General features: G+C 55.7%; 1 protein-coding gene across 1 annotated transcript; it reads left to right on the top strand.

The window, feature by feature from the left end:
• Nucleotides 1-1248: 1248 nt before the first annotated feature.
• VASH1 (vasohibin 1) lies at nucleotides 1249-14230 on the top strand. The gene is made up of 7 exons (XM_040975253.1): nucleotides 1249-1578; nucleotides 7034-7122; nucleotides 8066-8122; nucleotides 9252-9326; nucleotides 10021-10402; nucleotides 11343-11455; nucleotides 12521-14230. The coding sequence occupies exons 1-7, from the start codon at nucleotides 1249-1251 to the stop codon at nucleotides 12591-12593; spliced, it is 1119 nt and encodes a 372-aa protein (XP_040831187.1). The 3' UTR covers nucleotides 12594-14230.
• Nucleotides 14231-17966: the final 3736 nt, after the last annotated feature.

Genomic DNA, 17966 nt, shown 5'->3' with positions numbered 1-17966 from the left:
AAGGGGGGGACCGGGCGCATGCGCGGCGGCGCGGGCCGGAGTGGAGCCCGGTGGGCTACAGGCGGCCAGGGGACTCGGCTGGCAGCGGCCGGGCCCTGGGGTGGCGACGGGAAGGCCGCAGCGTCTCCGAGCGGCGATCGGCCGGTGCGCGCGGCGATCGGCCGGTGCGCGCCACGATCTACCCGTGCGCGCCTCCATCGCGGGCTGCTCCCCCGGGGCCCGCGCCGCGGGGTTCGCCCGGGCGTTGTCGCTCGCTGCCAGCTGCATCCATCTGCCGTGACCGCGCAAAGCCTGCGGGCTGGCCCCGCACGCCCGGTCATTCTTCCTCCAGCCCTTCACCGGGCCGCGGGAGCCCGCGCGCACAGCCACGGAGCATCCTTCGCCCGCGCCACCGCCCATGCTGCAGCCGGTCGGGAACAGCGACCCCGCGGCCGGAGTCCACCGTTCGGTGACCTCAGCTCGGCCCCTGCGCACCGCCCCGGCGGTTCCTGCCAAACCCCGGGCCCCGGTGTGGGACCCGCGCATGGCTATGGCTCAGCCGGTGCAGCGTGACACCCGGTGCCTGCCGTCCGCCCGCTGAGACGCGCTTGACTCGGGACCGCAAGGCCTTGGAATTCCCTGCCTCCGCCTCCCCACCGCGCCCTTCTCTCTGCCGAGGGGCTCCAGCTGCTGCTTCCCCAGGAGCGAGGGGTGACAGGGCCGAGACAAAGCCCACTTTGTGCCGGGAGTTGCCGTGGGGCGTGGAATGCGCGCCACGGAGCGCGCCTCCTCCCCGCTGCCCCCAGGTCTGGCTCCAGGTCTGGTCTCGGGTCCCCGCGCCATCGGGGCGCCTGGAGCGCTCGGAGCCTCCCCGTGCAGTCTAGAGTCGTCTGAGCTTTGTGGCCGCAGCTTCCCTCTGAGCGCTGGCCGGCATTGTTATCCCTGCCAAATGGGGGTGCTTTGTGAAGACCGCCAAGTCGGGAGCTGTTCACATTATCCCTCCCTTCAAACAAGACAAAGCGTCTTGGGCTGATCCCCACAACCCACCCTCGACGCCCCACTTCACGCTGTGGCACTGATTTTTTTTTTTTTCTTTTTCTTCTCCAGTAGTATTTCATTGTACAGGAGCCACGCCCTGCCTTCTTAAAGGCGCCCTGCACTCTGGCCATGTGGTGTCCTCGCAGCCGGTGTGTGGGAGGTCTCCTGTGAGCCACCCGATTTTCCCGCCTCCTCCCCATGTCTCCTCCCACCCCTGTCAAGGATTCAGGGATGCCCGGGGGGAAGAAAGCAGCCGGGGGTGGCAGCAGCAGTAGTGGGGGCGCGGCCCCACCTGCAGCCGCTGCTGCAGCCTCTGCGGCCTCTTCCGTGGGAGCCCTAAGCTTGGAGACCAGCGAAGGGGCCTCTGCCCAGAGAGATGAGGACCTGGAGGAGGAGGGGGAAGAGGACCTGCGAGATGGAGGCGTCCTTTTCTTCGTCAACCGGGGTGGGCTGCCCTTGGACGAGGCCACTTGGGAGAGGATGTGGAAGCACGTGGCCAAGATCCACCCCGATGGAGAGAAGGTGGCGCAGCGCATCCGTGGCGCCACGGACCTGCCCAAGGTGAGGCTTGTTGCCTGGGGGTGAGGGATAGAAGGGGTGTCAGGACGGGGGGGGGGGGGGCTGAGATCACAGAACCACGCTGTCCTCTGGGGTGCTGGAGGAAGGTGTTAAAGACACCTGTGGAGAGGGACTCCTGACCCTTGCTGGTTTCGAGTGTCTGGCAGCAGAGGCATGAACAAGCACGGTGCCTTCACTTCTGGGCCTGATAACGCTGGGCAGGAGAACTGCGAACCAATGACTCGGGAGGGAATACAGGGCTTCCAAGTTGGAAAAAATATATATTTTTTTCCCATGCCTTTTCTCTGCCAGCTCTCCTAACAGCCTTGGTAAGTCAGTGCAAATGGAGTGTCCATTTTACAGATGGGAAAGCTGATAACTCAAATAGGAGTTCTAGGAAGTAGAAGAGCCAGGTCCTCGGACCAGGGGGTTGAACTATATCTTCTCTGCCCTGCCGGACACTAGATTTGGGGTCAGGGATGGGGAATGAAGTCAAATTATTTTTCTGTGTTGGCCTGGGGCTCTTCCACAGTCACTGCCCTTCAGTTGTGTCACCCACGAGGGCAGAGGCTGCGTCTCATTCATCTTTGTCTTCTCCAGGTCTCCTGGGTGCCTGGCACTGAACAGGCACTTATGTGTGTTTGCCCAGTGAAAGGATGTTGGAGACTTCTGTGCTTTGTGGAAATAAATGCCCAGGATTTTTTTTTTTTTTTAAGAAACATTAAGACTAATGAAATGTTCTCCCGAGTGCAGAGTCCTGAAATCCCATCCCCTCAAAGCACAGCCCAGTGCTGAGTCTTGCCTGCCCAACCCAGGGAGGATGGGGATGAGGGAGAGTGGCAGTGAGTGGGTGAGGCAGGGGACGGATGGCCTGCTGTGTTTTGCTTTTGCTGGATTTTTAATAGAGCTATAAATCAGATATCTCCAGTGAGTGTCAGAGTTTGGAATTTGAGCTACTATTGCTCAAAGATGTAGCTCAAATTATAAGCACTGCTCAAAAAAATAGATTGATTTTGAATGGTTGGCTGACTGTCCTGAGGACAGACTTGCTGTGTATTCAGCTATTTCCCTCTGGTTGGACATTATTTCCAGTATCTTATCTTTCACCCTGTGGTGGATATTCTGAAACTTGAACTTTGGAGTCCATCTCTATTTCCTCTGGGTGAGTTCCTGAAAGAGAAACTGTTGCAGTAACTGTGATGTTGCTTTTGGGGTGGTTTGCCAGTCTACCCAGCCTGAGGCAAACGTCTTGGACCTACATGAACCACAGCTTTGTCATCTGCTTAATGGGTTGATTGTGGGGGAAGAGTACAGCACCCCAAACCAGCCCTGGGGACTGGCTGTCCGTTACCATCTTCCATGTCCTTCAACACGAGGGGATGTCAAGTCTCACTGACAGCCTTTGTGCCTGCTGGGCCTGAGAGCCATGCTTCTGCCACTGAACCAGCCAGGGTGAAGCTGCTGGAACTTCAGCCCTCTTACTTCTGCCCAAAACAGGCCATGGGAGTGAGGGCATGGTTTCGTAGGCAGCAGTCACCACTCCTGGGGACTAATTAGTCACCTTGGCCCCTGTCAGTGTGGAAGGGAAGGGGATTTTTGTGAGAGGTATAGGAAAATTTGAAACTTCCCAATCATCTCAGAAACATAGTCTGTGGGAGGGTTTTCCTGTACTTCGCTCAAAGCAGAGTTAGAACTGGGAGGCCCCGGAGACCTTGCAGGAGGGCCGCTCTGTTAGGATGTTGGCCTGGTGGCTGCAGAGTGGGCGACCCCGGGCTCCAGAGTGGCCCTGCCATTGCAGCTGGGACCAAGACAGACTCCGTGGACGTCACCATGGTGTGCTCAGAAAGTGTTCTGTTGGCACTGCGCACTGCTTCTAAAGGCCACATGAGCTAACATGTAAAATTGGAAGATTTCTCCCATGAAGCTTCCAGACTTCTGGCATGAGTGTGAAAAGACCTGGGAACACAGACATGGCAGTCCCGCGTGGCAGCTGGTGGCCAGGACTGGGGAGTGCTTCCCCTCCCACAGTCTAGCACAACTCCTGCCATTTACCTGCCCAGCATGCATTTTCTGACCACTGGCCTGGCCCCTGCAGATAGGGTGAGCTCGGGACCTGAAGGATGGCATTACAAAAGGAAAGTAGTCTTGGGTCAGATGCACCTTCCTCCATACCTACCACTGTGAGCAAGGTGTGCAACTTCTGTGCCTCTGTTGACTCTGCTGTAAAATGGGGGTAACAGCAATGCCCACTGCAGAGGGATACTGAGAGGCATCGGCAGGAATGTCCAAGGCTGTGACTAGCATGTTAAAGGACAACTGTCTGTAAAGGAATCTTCAATCCATCACAGCTTCCCTTTCCCAGCAAACATCTCTTCTTGATGTTTCAAGCTGTCAGCGCCATTGAAAGCGTAACAATCCCTTACCACTGGGGCCAGCTGGCTTTTGGCCAGGGGGCACCTGCAGGATAGATGTCTGCACAGGACAAGCAGCTGTCCCAAGGAGATCTGAGTAGCTGATGTCACTTGACCCCATTGGATTCCTGTCTAAACCCACACCTCAACAGTGAGGAAGTTTTTCTGGCTTCTGTTTTAGAGGTGATAACTGGAGGGCAAATGCCTGAAATAGACCTGATCATTTGTTTTTATGGATTTACTTATTTGAAAAGCAGTGTGATAGATTTTCCATTTGCTAGTTGACTCCCAAATGGCAGCAATGGACTGGGCTGGGCAAGGCTGAAGGCAGGAGCCAGGAACTCTGGGTCTCCTGTATGGTGGGCAGGAGTCCAAGCAATTAGGCCATCTTCTGCTGCTTTCCCAGGTGCATTAGCTGAGAGCTGGATCAGAAATGGAGCAGCCAGGACTAGAATTGGGGTTCATATGTGATGCTGCCAGCATGGCAGGCTGTAGCTTCAATAACTACGCCACAACACAGCCCTTAGAATCTCTTCTGTTCATTGTGCTTGTGTGAATGAGTCTAGGCTGACAATGAGTTTTCATAAAGAAGGTAGCAGTGGGGCCCGGCGCGGTGGCGCAAGTGGTTAAGTCCTCGCTTTGCACGCCCGGGATCCCATATGGGCGCCGGTTCTAATCCCGGCAGCCCCGCTTCCCTTCCAGCTCCCTGCCTGTGGCCTGGGAAGGCAGTCGAGGACGGCCCAGGGCTTTGGGAACCTGCACCCGCGTGGGAGACCCGGAAGAGGCTCCTGGCTTCGGATCGGCATAGTATCGGCCCGTTGCGCTCACTTGGGGAGTGAATCATCGGATGGAAGATCTTCCTCTCTGTCTCTCCTCTCTGTATATCCGCCTTTCCAATGAAAAAAAATAATAAAAATAAATCTTTAAAAAAAAAAAAAAAAAAGAAGGTAGCAGTGCCTACAGTGGAGTCCCGCAACGCCAGGCACTGGGTGATCAGCCACTTCTGGCTTAACTGCGGTGAGGGGGACTTGCAAGGGCTTGCTATGGTGAGCCAAGGGTTTTTCTGGCTCCTCCGGCTCTGGAGACAGCCAATTCCTGGGTCCCTTGTCAGATGGCAGATGCTGCTGCTGCTGTGTGGGTCCTACCTGGACCAAACCTAGCTTATGAGGAGTTTCTCACCAGAGGGTACCCTTGCAACCTTTAATCTGGAGTTCTGCTTTGAAGCCACTGGATCTCCAGCTAATAAGTAGGGACAATCCTGCCTTGCAGGGACAGCCACCTGAGTGGATCAGGTGCCACATGGGTATGCGGTGGTGCTGAATATAGTAAAGTACTAAGTAATCTCACTCTAATTCCTCCCTAAAACCCCATCTCCCAACTCCCCAACCTAGAGGAAGCCAGGACTGGCCGGTGAGAGACGCAAAGCCTCCTGTATGCAAGGTGGTTGGCTAGGAAGTGGAGGGCTCCCACCCCAGACTTTTATCCTGCTGGGGGCCCTAAGTGGCAGCACCCTTTCAGGGAGGCGGGGAGGAACATGTGAAGGGGAAATGGCTTCCTCCAGACTGAGGTCAGCTGCTGGCTGTCCAGGAAGGAGGGAGGGCAGCCAGGAGGGGAAGTTCATGCAGCTGTCAGCAGGAGGCCAGGGGCTCCTGCCTCTGGCCTCTCAGCCCTTTAGAGTGAGGAAGCATCTGTGGATACTGTCCATGTCCCCTGCTGTCAGCAACAACCCAGGCGCTAGTGTGCCACGATAAACTGAGTATCACTTCCTGCCTGCCGCTGTGGCCACATGACCTAAGCGGCGCATCCCATTGCCCCACTATGGCCAAGTGACCCACAAGGACTGGAGGAGAAGACTCAGTTCTCTCACTCAGCTCCTCCCTGCCCCGGCCTACCCCCTCAGCTCACACCCCTATCTGCTCAGACTCTGTTGCCAGGTGAGCAGCCTCCCTGTAGCCTTGGCCCATCAGGTGGAGGCCTTGGGGTGAAGATGGGGCAGGACTTCTCAGGTGGGAGTCTGAGACTGCCTGGGACCAGCTGTGCTTGGGGCAGCAGAGCAAGAAGCCCACAGGAGTGGGCCTTGTCCTTGGAAGTCTGGTTCTTCCACTCAAGGAATTCTGTTCTGAACTGGGGTCCCCAGAAGACTCCCTAGTCAGTACATCTCCTGCACCCTTCAGCCTCAAGCAAAGCTGCCAGGGTATGGGGCTTTCCCTGCCGGAGAAGGGGCCCACCTTAGAGGTGGCCTGGAAGTGATGGACAGCCATGGCACCTGCTGATCCTGACCTGGCTTACAGCAGCCTGGCAGCCACACCTGGAACTCCCAGGTACCTGGGGAGGTGAGGAGACCTGCTTGACACACCCACCTGCTCCTTCCCTTGGCTCAGTGCTAGAGACTGTGCTGATCAGAAGGGCTGGTTGCCCTTCTGTCTGGTTGCCCAGGTACCTTGTACTGCTCAGATGTGAAGCTGGTGGCAGAGGGAGAAATTGAAGAAGCCCCCCACCTCCGAGGCCCCCGTGCTTTCTGTGGGACCCCAGAAAAACAGTAAGGACCCAGAAATACAGCACAGTAAGGCCTGTCTCCCATTGCATCCCCCCACAACCTGCTGCCACTGACCAATCCCTTAACCCGAGATGCCACTCTGAGAGGGTGGGACACCCTGTTGAAGAAGTTTCTATTTAGCACCTAAACCTCAGCAGAACCTAAACCCAAATGATCTTAGCCCAAAACAGACGTTTTTGCTAGGTCTTGAAGCTAACGAATACTTAACAATTCAAAACAGTCTATGAATCAGCCTATGTTTTTCTAAAATTATTGAAGAAACATAAAATTGGAATGTCAACATGAGTTCCAAATTAGACATGCTGCCTTGTGCTGGAAGGGAAGAGTTGGGAGGGGGCGCTGCCAGGAGTCTCCAGAAGGTGGGGCTGCCAGAGAAAGAGGTTCCCAGCAGCTGCCCCTTCCCCAAGATGCGGCTTCCCTGGAGGCTGACGGGCAGGTGGGCTGGAAACTGGGCTGCCTCTAGTGACCCAAGTCTTTTCTCTGTTCCCAGATTCCTGTACCAAGTGTGCCTACCTTCCAGCCGTCTACGCCTGTCCCTGAACGCCTGGAAGCCGTGCAGCGCTACATCAGGGAGCTGCAGTATCCATTCTGGTCTAGGGCCATGGTCACCGTCTGGCCGGTGCGGTGCGTCTAAAGCCAGGTGGAGCTGGGGAGGGATCAACAGGGCTCCAGAGGTACCATCCGTGTAACATCATTCTGTCCCCTGGTACTGTGGGGGACATAGCCCATGCCGTCTGCTTGCCCCGCCCCCGCCCTCCCAGGTGTCAGAGGAGTTTGGTGTGGTGAGAGCCGGCCCCATTCCAGCCTCTCCATCCTCTGCTTCCTCCTCCTGCCATGTGATGGGATAAAGAGCCAGAAATGTCTCCAGAGCCTCCTGCTGGGAGGAAGTGTGAGCCTAGATCTTCTGCAGCATCCACATAGCCCAGCAGAGGGCTGAACTCCCTTGGGGCTATTAAAATCCTGGTTTTAAGGAGGGGAAGAGGCATAAAGGAGAAAAAGGATGCTGACGGCCCAGGAGGTCACCTTAACATTCTGGAATCTTCTCCTGGTTTTTGCCTATCAGGAGCTAGTGTGCCCAGCCTTTTCAGATTCTGCCCTGAGTCCAGACTAGCTGATGTCCCTGCCATCAGCCCCTCCAACCCACAGGGCTATGCCTCAGAGCCAAGTCTCAGCCCCAGCTGTCTCCCCTGGGTTCCTGTTGCCTCGCAGCTGGATGAGAAATGAAGTGTTGCAGAGAGGCATAGCTCTTCACCAGCTGAGGCCTCTCTCCCAACCCTAGCTCCCAATCCTGTTCTTCCCTGCCCTTCAGCACCCAGAAAGGGAGTTTGGGGAGAGCAGGGGTGAACTCAAGCAGGGAGTGCCCTTGCCAAGCCCCCCTCTCCCTCCAGGAGAACCAGGCCTTGAGTGGGCCTACAACTTAAGGCACTTGGGGGGGAGTCCTTGCCCAGCCTGCAGTCCTGGAAGTGCTGGACCCCACACCTTTTCCAGACCAAACCAGAAAGCCCTTAACCAGCAACCACAGGTACAATCACACAGGGACACAGTTCTTTGAAATTAAGAAGAGCAGGCCTCTGACAGGGTAAGTATGGCAGAGGCCAGGCCAGGGTGGGCCTTTGAGTGGAAGCCCACAGGGCAGGCTGACAAGCACACTCCCAGAACCATCAGGCTCCAGAGGCAGCTACCACTCTGGGACTCAGACATACCAGCAGCAGGTGCACAGACAGGGCTTCCTTACTGAGTAGAGGCCTGATACCCCCTCTGAGCCAGGAGAGTGGGGGCAGTCAACCTTGCCCAGCTTGCTCTGCCGGTGTCAGAGAATCATCCCAAACGGATTAAAGATGCAGGTAGACCCTTGGCCAGACGCACTGACCAGAGGACAGTGAGAAGTGGAAGCCATAGCCAGGACTGGGGGCCCAGGCCGCAGGCTTGAGAGTCCCAGAGTTCGAAAGTTAACAGGAATTTTGCAATGCCATGTTTGCTTTCTTATTTTGTTTTGTTCTGTTTGTTTTAATGCTTTAAATGATTCATTAGCAAAATGCCTGCATTATCTCTGCTCTAAGCCAAGGGGTAGAATTCGGTGTCCCTAACCCTATAGCTTGGCTCTCATTCTCCCTGCAGTGCTGTGTGTGCTGGGAGCTGCTCCTGACCAAGGCAGGGGCCAGGCTAATTCTTAACCCCGGGCCTGGGATAGCATTCAGTGAAAAGCCTTGGGCACAGGCTCTTAAAATGGCTTGAATTCCAAGTTCAAGTGCTTCCAGGGGAGCTGCCAGACCACTCTGCCACACCTGGGCCCCTGAAGGGAACCATCACAGCCAATTACTAAGATCTTGGGAGGGGCCACGCCATCAGAGCACTGTGCTCTGATGGGGAAAAATCTATTCCCTCGTCTGGGCATCTCTCCTCAGCTGTAGCAGAAAGCCCCAGCCCAGGGCTGACCAGGTTCTGCCCCCAAACTGTGTTCTCCTTTGACAAGTCCTGGAGTTGCAGCCAAGAATGGAAAGTGAGAGGGAAGGGGCAGGAGTGGGCCTCCATCGGTTAGCCAGTAACTGCCTCTCCCCATCCCCCTCATGCCCCAGAGGAAGGCAGCTTGGGAGATGGAAAGGCACTGGCCTTCCAGCATTTCTTGCTCTCTCCTGCTGATCCTCCCCGACCGGAACAGACTGCAGGCTGGTGCTGTCCTCACAGCTCTCTGGGTCCTTTTCCTACAGGCTGATGGACCTGGCCAAGGAAATGACCAAAGAGGCTCTGCCAATCAAATGCCTGGAAGCTGTGATCCTGGGAATGTATCCTTCCTGCAGCCTGGGCCCTCCCTGGGGCTGGGCTTCCTGCCCTGTATAGGGAGGGCTGAAGGATGGCCAGGGCTCTCCCAGCTCTCACCTGCACAGGGTCATCCTCTCGGCCCTCCCCAAAGTGGAGGAGCCTGGGGTGGGGGGGCAGAACCCCCCCTACCTTCCCCAGACTTGCTGGGCAGGTATTTTAAACTTGACCTTAGCCAAAAATCCAAGAAGCAATGGGCGGGCAGCTGTTTTGAGCCACATGGACACAGTGGCCCTGGTCTCCAAGCCCCAGATCTGGGCATATATCTCACAAAGGCTGGTGTCCAAGAGCCAATCTGGGAGAAGCAGTGGCTTCCAATAAATGCGTAGAAAAGCATCCTATGGAAAACCATGGCTGGAAAGCCAAAATCTTTTGCAACAAAACAAACTTACCTTTTAATTCCATTTCCCCATGAAACTTTTGAGTTCCTATTATTATCATTATTATTTCGGGAGCCCTGATTGGCACAGCAGCTAGGAACTCCAGGCAGTCCTGTTCCTATGGAGCTTCTGGATATTAAATACCTACTGTATGCTGGCCAGAAAGGGCGCTACAGGTCTGCACTAGGAACTGGGCTATGCAGGGGACGCCCCCTCCCTAACTGGGGCCAGCCTTCTACCTGCCACACCTAGTTCTTTCCTTAGCTGGGGTGCCTGGCAGTTACCTCACCAACAGCATGCCCACCCTGGAACGCTTCCCCATCAGCTTCAAGACCTACTTCTCAGGGAATTACTTCCGCCACATTGTGCTGGGAGTGAACTTTGGGGGCCGCTACGGCGCGCTGGGCATGAGTCGGCGCGAGGACTTGATGTATAAACCGCCGGCCTTCCGCACTCTCAGCGAGCTAGTATTGGACTACGAGGCTGCTTACAGCCGCTGCTGGCACGTGCTACGCAAGGTCAAGCTCGGCCAATGTGTGTCCCACGACCCGCACAGCGTGGAGCGCATCGACTGGAAGCACTCGGTCCTGGACGTGGAGAAGCTGGGCCGAGATGACTTCCGCAAGGAGCTAGAGCGTCATGCCCGTGACATGCGCCTCAAGGTCAGGCGCAAGGAGGGGATGTGGGGCCTGGGGATGGGTGAGCTTGCTTTGCCTGGGGGTTGTGGAGTTGTTGAACGATCATGATGCCAGGAGCCGGAGTCCTGGAGGAACTTAGAAGGAGCCTATTTGGACCTAGAACAGGTGGGCAGAGCTGTGGAAGAGATGGCCCCCAGAGCCTGCCAGCATCTGGACTGTGCCTTCTCCCTGGTATGGCAGTGACCTCCTTGGAGCCCCCACTCTCCCTCCCCTGCCAGATGTTGAGCTACTGAGTCAGGTCTTGTTGCACTGTGCCTGGGGTATAGGCTGGGGCCTCTGCCTCTGCCACCAGCTGGGCATTGTCATGCCATGACTCTTACCCACAATCCCAGGAGCCACCTTCACAGCACAGGAAGTCCTGATGCTGGCTCACTAGCTAGGAATCCAAGCTTCTGAAAGGTTTTAGCAAGGATCCGCAGGACTACCCTTGTCCTGCCTCCCTCCTGCCCCTAATCCCACCCACCCAGGGCAGGCTGTTTTCTTCTGAGCTGATGGTCCCTCCACTTGCCTGCAAGCAGCCCAGCCCCAGCTGTGGCTAGGCAGGCTATGGTTGTGCTCGGGATCCTATTTTGAAAGCTCCAGCTGACTATACTGCATAAAGGATGATTCATCTGTTTCTGTCATTTTTCTAAAGTGTATTTATTTGCAAGGCAGAGGAGCAGAGCAAAAGGGAAGGTCTAGGGGAGCTCTTCTGTCTGCTGGTTCATGTCTTCAAAATGGCCACAAGGGCCAGGGTCAGACCGGGCTAAAGCCGGCAGCCTGGAACTCTATCCAGGTCTCCCATGGACCCGGGTCTTCTGCTTCATGCCACCTGTTTCCCCAGGCCCTATGCATGGGTGGCTGGGCTGAAGGTCGGGCAGCCTGGGGTAATGTGTTTTTTTTGTTGTTTTTCTGCCCCACCTAGATTGGCAAAGGGACAGGCCCTCCCTCTCCCACCAAGGACCGGAAGAAGGACGTTTCCTCCCCACAGCGGAGCCAGTCCAGCCCCCACCGCAGGAACAGCCGCAGTGAAAGACGGTGAGCGATGGGCTTCCACCTGCGCGGGGGCCCAGAAATCCTCCTTTCCTCTCCTCTTCTCCCTGTTTTCCTCACCCCTCCCTCATCCTCTCTTTTCTGCTCTAAAAGAGATTTGGGGTTGTGGAGGGTGGGTGTTTATGTGCTAAAGTCTCCCGATTCTCCCCAAACACTCCATCTGCACAAAAGGTCTTGAAGGAAGGAAGGGTTTGACTTCAGATACTAGCTGAGTGCAGCTTTGGTAGATAGCTTTGAACATGACCTTGGCCCTAAGCATCTGTAGTTGATTTTATTGTTCTTATGGGTGTTTTGGTTTGTTTTTAAGATCCATTTAATTTTATATGAAAATCAGATTTATAGAAAGAAGGAGAGAAAGATCTTTTATCCACTGGCTCACTTGCCCAAACAGCCGCTGAGCTGATCCAAAGCCAGAAGCCAGGAGCTTCTTCTGGGTCTCCAAGGCTTTCCCAGACCATTAGCAAGGAGCTAGATGTTAAGTAGAACAACCAGGATACAAACCAGTGCCCATATGGGATTTGGCACTTGGAAGTGGAGGATTAGCAGATTGGGCTATTGTGCTGGCTCCAAATCTATAGTTTTTGTCTTAATCTAGATAGCAGAAAAATGATGATAAAAAAAAAATCGTATTCCTCTCTGACCTTTCTCCTATCTTGTGAGTCCGGCTCTTGCTTTAAATGCAATCACCTCCCAGGTGCCACCTCTTTCCAGTGAGGCTTGCAGTAGCACTAAAATATCCATCTTGACTTTGATCTAGGAGGTTTTTGCAATGAACAGGGTCCCCTAGGGAGACTTCTTTATTCTGTTTCCCACCATCTGCCACTAGAAGAGCTAATCCCCAGAACGTAAGAGCAGAGACCCCTGCCTGCAGGAGGTCACAGGCTAGCCAGGACTGTAGGGCCATTCTCCCCAGCCCCACCCCCGCGATTGGCGCCTTGGGGAATGGAGCAGGGATGTCAGCAGCAGCTTCCACTTCCGTTTCCTCCTCCATCTGCCTAGGAGACCACTTACTTACCACCCGTACCCTGGCTCTGTTCCCCTTCCCTGCAGACCCTCCGGTGAGAAGAAGCCTTCGGAGCCCAAAGCCATGCCAGACCTCAACGGGTACCAGATCCGGGTGTGAGGCAGGTGCCAGAAGCCCAGGCCTCCCCTGCTACTGCAGACCAGCGTCTCCCTGCTGGAACCAGCATCGCTCATGGGGAAGGAGGGGCTCACAATGGGGCAGGGTCAGGGGCTGCGGGAAGAGTGGGCTCCAGCTCAGCCCCACCCTACTACTCCAAGTTGCTCCCCTCCTAATAAGCCCAGCCCCCTAACTTCTGGCCAAGAGGCAGTTAGTATTTTATTTGGAATCTTGAACTCTATAATGAAGCTTCAAGTATTAGGGAAAAATGAATCAAATGGATCTGCTGATGGCTGCTAGGCTGGCAGGCAGGAGCTGGCTGAGGCTGGGTTGCCAATGCTGCTGGTGGCCCTGCCCCTGGCATCTGATCCTAACTATGGGATGTGGGGGGGTGTGTGAGTGGGGAAGTGTTGCTTTGATTCTGCCTACACTGGCAGAATCTTGACCCAGGGTTCGGGAAGCAGGGTAGGAACCATCTGAGAAAAGTCCATTTGGCCCTAAAGCAGGAGCTCAGCACCGGCTACTTCTGTGCTGACAGTGGAATCCTGTGGTCTGGTGACCCCCAGGCCCTGGTGCAGTGTGGCCAGCACTGCCCCATGCTGGGGCTGGATTAATGGGGAACAGGAAAGAAGCATGGGCCCAGCATTCCCAGGTCCCCACACTGGGTCTGTTTGCTCAGGCGCAGCTCTGCCTGTTGCTGAAGGCCAGAGGGCTTTGTATCAAGGTCTGCAAGACTTGAGGAGGATGAAGCAGACCTTGGCTTCAATCCAGGAGCAATGGCTGGCCATGGGGTGACTGCCAGGGACCCTTCAAGCATGAGTCCTTCCCTTGGCCATGCTAGGAGTAGGCTGTGCTGCTCCTGTCTGGCACAGCTCAGCCCTTGTTGGGGTGAACAGGCCAACTCAGAGATGCCTGTGCCCTAGGCCCTGGCACCTAGAGCTGTCTACAACCTCCTGCCAGACATGAGAAAGCTAGGGGTGAGAGCACGTGTGAAGGGGTTGGCAGATTTGGGGGGCACCTCTGCAGGCTCAAGCATCTATCTGTAGGGCAAGGGTGTTCTGTGTTTCTGGAAGAGGGGCGGAGTGCAAGGACTGGGGAGTGTAAGTGACAAAGGGATTGGGTGGGAGAGTTTGGGGTGGGGCTGCCTTGTCGAGTTGTGGGTTCCCTACAGCAAAGAGTCCGTGACTGCTGGTCAGGATGCTGAAGGGAGTTCAGGTTACCAAAGGGCGGCCAGGTGAGAGTAGCATTATGGTTTCTTTGGACTGTGAGGTTGGATTTGCCAACAGGGGCAGTTGTAGGAGGTGAGGTTATGGAGTAGCTGGGGCCTGAGTAAAGGAGGCTCAGAGGTGTGAACTCAGGTGTGCTCAAAGGGAGGGCTGCAGGGCTGGGTGGGGACTGAAGCAAGTTAAAGGGCATATCCCCCGCCACCCTGCCTGCCCAAAGGGGCAGCCATCCCCATGTGGAAAGGTGGCTTTTCCAGAGGCTATGAAATCTGCTTTGTAAAGATTGTCATTCCATTCAAAACGTGGACAAACCTAGCCTGGGCAAGAGATCAGTTTGTAAACTCTGGAGAAAGCTGGGAGAGGGAGAGGTCCACTGAGGGCTTTGTGGAGGGAAGCAGGAAGGGGCAGGGAGAAGTGGGCCTGAGGCTCCCCTACCAGGAGGCAGCCACCAGAGGTGTTAACCTGCTGCTTCCCAACAGACCAGAGGCAGATAGATCCCCTTCCACAGCTGGATCAGTCCCTTGCCTGCCTGGCCAGGTTCCACATAGGGTGGAGGAGCGGGACCTAACATCCCCTCTGCAGGCTCCACCATGGCCAGACCAATCAGAGGGGCAGGATCCAGGAGCCCCAGGCCAGCTTTCTGCCAGTGGGGAGGGCAGGCCTGTGTTGCCATGTGCTCTCTTGGCAGGCCTGAGGCCACACTGGGTTCCCACTGGGTTGGAGGTCACATTGACACAAGGCAACAATGACATGTGGGGAGGACTGTCAGGGAGCTGGGAGGACGTTGCTCCTCCCTGGCTCCAAGACCCTAGGTAGCTGCTCTGACCCACAGGGTCCCAGTGAAGGAAGCAGATCACAGCCCTGGCCCCCTGATCTATTGGTGAGGGAGGGCCCCCATCCCTCCCCACACTCCTCTCCCAAGCCGAGACCTTGCCCGTGGAAGCCACTACGGACTTCAGTGGTGCTTCTTACTGTAGGTCTAAGGGTTCCTCCTATGTAGCAGCTCCTCCCCGTCTCCTGGGCATGTGTCCAGGGCTCTGCTCCCAGCGCTGGCCAGGCTGCCAGGTTTCTGGGGAGGCAGCGGCAGGAATTTCAGGGCCTTAGTCACCATCCATGGCATCATCTCATCTCAGTTCCCAGGGCAGGGGGTTGCAGAGATCAGGGCTTCTGGCAGCTCCTCTGTCCCTGGTGGGTGGAAGGTTGCCAGCCAAGGAGGGGGTCAGGGTAAGATCAGACCCAGCTGAGCAGGTGAGTCAGAGCAGGCAGTGACTGCAGGGCCAGGATTCGGATCTGGGAAGCAGGATTGAAAGTGCATTTATGTTCACCTAAGCACCAGCCATCCTCTGTGACCCCATCTGCCAACACTTCCCTTTCCCGCCGTGCCAGCCACTACCACCTTACCTGCTATGGCCAAGAGGCATGAGGCTGGGGCCTTGGTTCTGAACAACAGAGAGAGCCCAGAAATTGACCACATCTGCTTCACAGCCATGTCTGGCAGCACATGGGCTCTGCACATCTGTCCCTTTAAGGCTTGACTTCTTGGTTCTCTGGGTAGATCCAAATCTGGCTGGTGGAGCGACCAGGGGCTCCCCAGGAATGCCCACATGCATCTGCTCTTCCTGCCTGAGCTGCAGTGTGCCTCTGTACCCAGTCCCCAGCCTCATGCTGGGAGACACCTGCTGAGCCCGGCACGGGAATGGTGTAAGAGGCAGGAACCGTCCTTGGCCCAGGGACCATAGCCTCTCGCTGGGCCTTCCCCGCCCAGGGCTGTGTGGTGCTAGCTGCAAGCGAGTCACTGTCAGCCCTCCCATCCCCAACTGCTGCTCTCAAGCCCCAGGTTTCTGGAGAGCAACAGCCTGGGTGCACCTGGTAACGGACCGCCCCCTCCCTTAGGCCTTGTGTTCAGTTGCCGCACGGTTGAGTACTTGATGTTGTACTTCCTGTCCTCGCATCAGTATTGCCCCTCCCTTTCACCCTGACACTTTGTCTCATTCCTGTTCTCACTACTGCCCAGAAATGAATAAAGTCTCCCTAGCTCCAGCTGTGTTGCTGGGCAGGTGTCTTGATGGATTAAGATGTGGCTCCTTTCAGGAGCTGAGGCTCCCTGGGCCGGCTGCTGTCTGTGCAGAGTCCTAAGTGTGTGGTTGCAATGAGAGGCCAAGCTTCATGGAGTCTCCTTCCCCTCCCCACACACATACAGATGGAGGCTGGGAAAGGTGGGAGTTACAGTTCCTGGGGCAGGGTAGTCACTCGGGCTCACAGCAGGTGCCTGCCAAATTCAGGCATGTGGACCTCTGAATGCAGGTAGCATTTTTAAAAGCTCTGAAGTTGAGGAGGTTGAAGCTTAGCCACAACCCCTCTGTTGGGATCTAGCATTTTAACTGCCACTGGGTAGCACAGCAGTACAAGGAAGTACAGGGCATAAGCAAGGTCCAGGAAGGCTGGCCTGGATACAGGCTGCCTGGCCGCTCCTGGTGTTTGCCAGTCGGGGTGAGGGAACCATCTGATGCCCCTGGTCAGCTGGAGGTTCAGACCAGATGATAATGTGCTCACAGATGGACAGATTCTTTCGGACCCCTGGCCAGAAAGGACTTGGTCATGGGAAAACACTAAATTGAGCATGGAGACTACTCTTCCACGGCTGGCTATGGGCCCAGGCCTTACTCAGAGTGACAGGGGCTTGGCAGAAGAGCACAGTTCCCTTCCAAACAGCAAAGTCAGTCTTCCTGATTCTGGTAGAAATGCTCTCAGTTCCACACTTTTGCTCAGGAGGGTGAAGGGAGGGAGGGAGTGCGCCCAAGGTTTGGGCGGCACAGGGAGGGCAGCGCCCCCTGGTGGAAGGTAGAAGTGGTCCATCCTCCTCCTGGGAACAGTGAAGCCAAAACTACTTTATTCATCGCACACCTACTGGTGCACTGGGGACCTCCACCATCCTTCCCGCTCCAGGCCAGCTCGCAGCAGTCTCTGCGCTCCCTCTCCTGGGCTCTGCCTCACATGGATGACTGTCCACCTTAAAAGGTAACTTCTCTCCCTCAAAGCAGTGGACTCCCAGGAACGTGGGGTGACAATAAGGCACAGGAGTGTCAGTGTATGCATTGGGGACTTGTGTTTCTTCAGCTGTGGGAATCCACGAACAATGCCTGACCCCCACTTTGCGGCACTGTTGTTTCTGACAATGGAAATGGGGGTGCTGTGTGCACTGCTGGCAACAGTGCAACGCACAGGTAAGTGACCCAGGCAATGAGGGAGCCTGCCCTTCCAGGCCAGGGGAGGGGTTTCTAGGGCCTCGCCTCCAAGCCTAGAGCTCGCTTTCCCCCCACCCCACCCCGGTTTGCCCTCTAATGCATGCAGTTCTACAGACTTCCCGAGCTCCTATCACTGTCACCACCACCAGTAGCAGCCACCCTCTGTTCAGGGGACACACTGCTCTTCCATTGCCCGGCACGCTCACACTGAACCCTCACAGCAGCTCTGCAAGGCTGCGATCAGACTCTATTTTCTAGAAGGGTGAGATGTGGCTGCTCTGCCTGGCAAACACCCAAGCCAGGTATGCCTGTCCTCAAGGCTGACACTGACCAGGCTGCCACGTGCTGCTTTCCCAAGTAGTGGCTGTGTCATTCCTGAGTTTCCAAGACTTAACTCCACACTGCTGATTCGACTCAAATGCCTCAAAGTCGGGAGCGATGATGCTAATTTATTTACCACATTAAGATCCTGAGCTTTCAAAGACTTCCCAGTTCCTGGCCAGGGAGAGTTAACACACCCTCCATTCCTACTGCTGTCTCTCTGGAATTCCTTTCCTTGCCAAAGCCCAATACAGTTTAGGGTCTGAAACCTGCTCACAAGTCAAGGAACCATTACTTTAATGTCCATTTCACAGGGGATATGAAGTGAACATAATCAGGTTGACTTACCCAATACCCGCAACCAACCAGGCCCAGCTGACGAGCTTCTTATCCCGGGCTAAGTTTTCTTTGTGCCCAATAAGTGGGTTCCAGCTCAGGCAGGTTTATAGAACTCAGCAGCACTCATGGCACCCAAGAACCAGCCACATTCCACACAGGAAGGACGGGAGCTGTTCTGAGCAACAGATGGCCACGGCTCGTCTTTGGCTCCAGAACGCAAAAGACATCATCAGAAATAGACTCAGCAA

This window comes from Ochotona curzoniae, unplaced genomic scaffold (genome assembly GCF_017591425.1).
Source record: "Ochotona curzoniae isolate NIBS_2020 unplaced genomic scaffold, NIBS_Ocur_1.0 contig_2688, whole genome shotgun sequence".
NCBI lineage: Eukaryota > Metazoa > Chordata > Mammalia > Lagomorpha > Ochotonidae > Ochotona > Ochotona curzoniae.
This window is presented reverse-complemented; position numbering and strand designations above follow the sequence as displayed.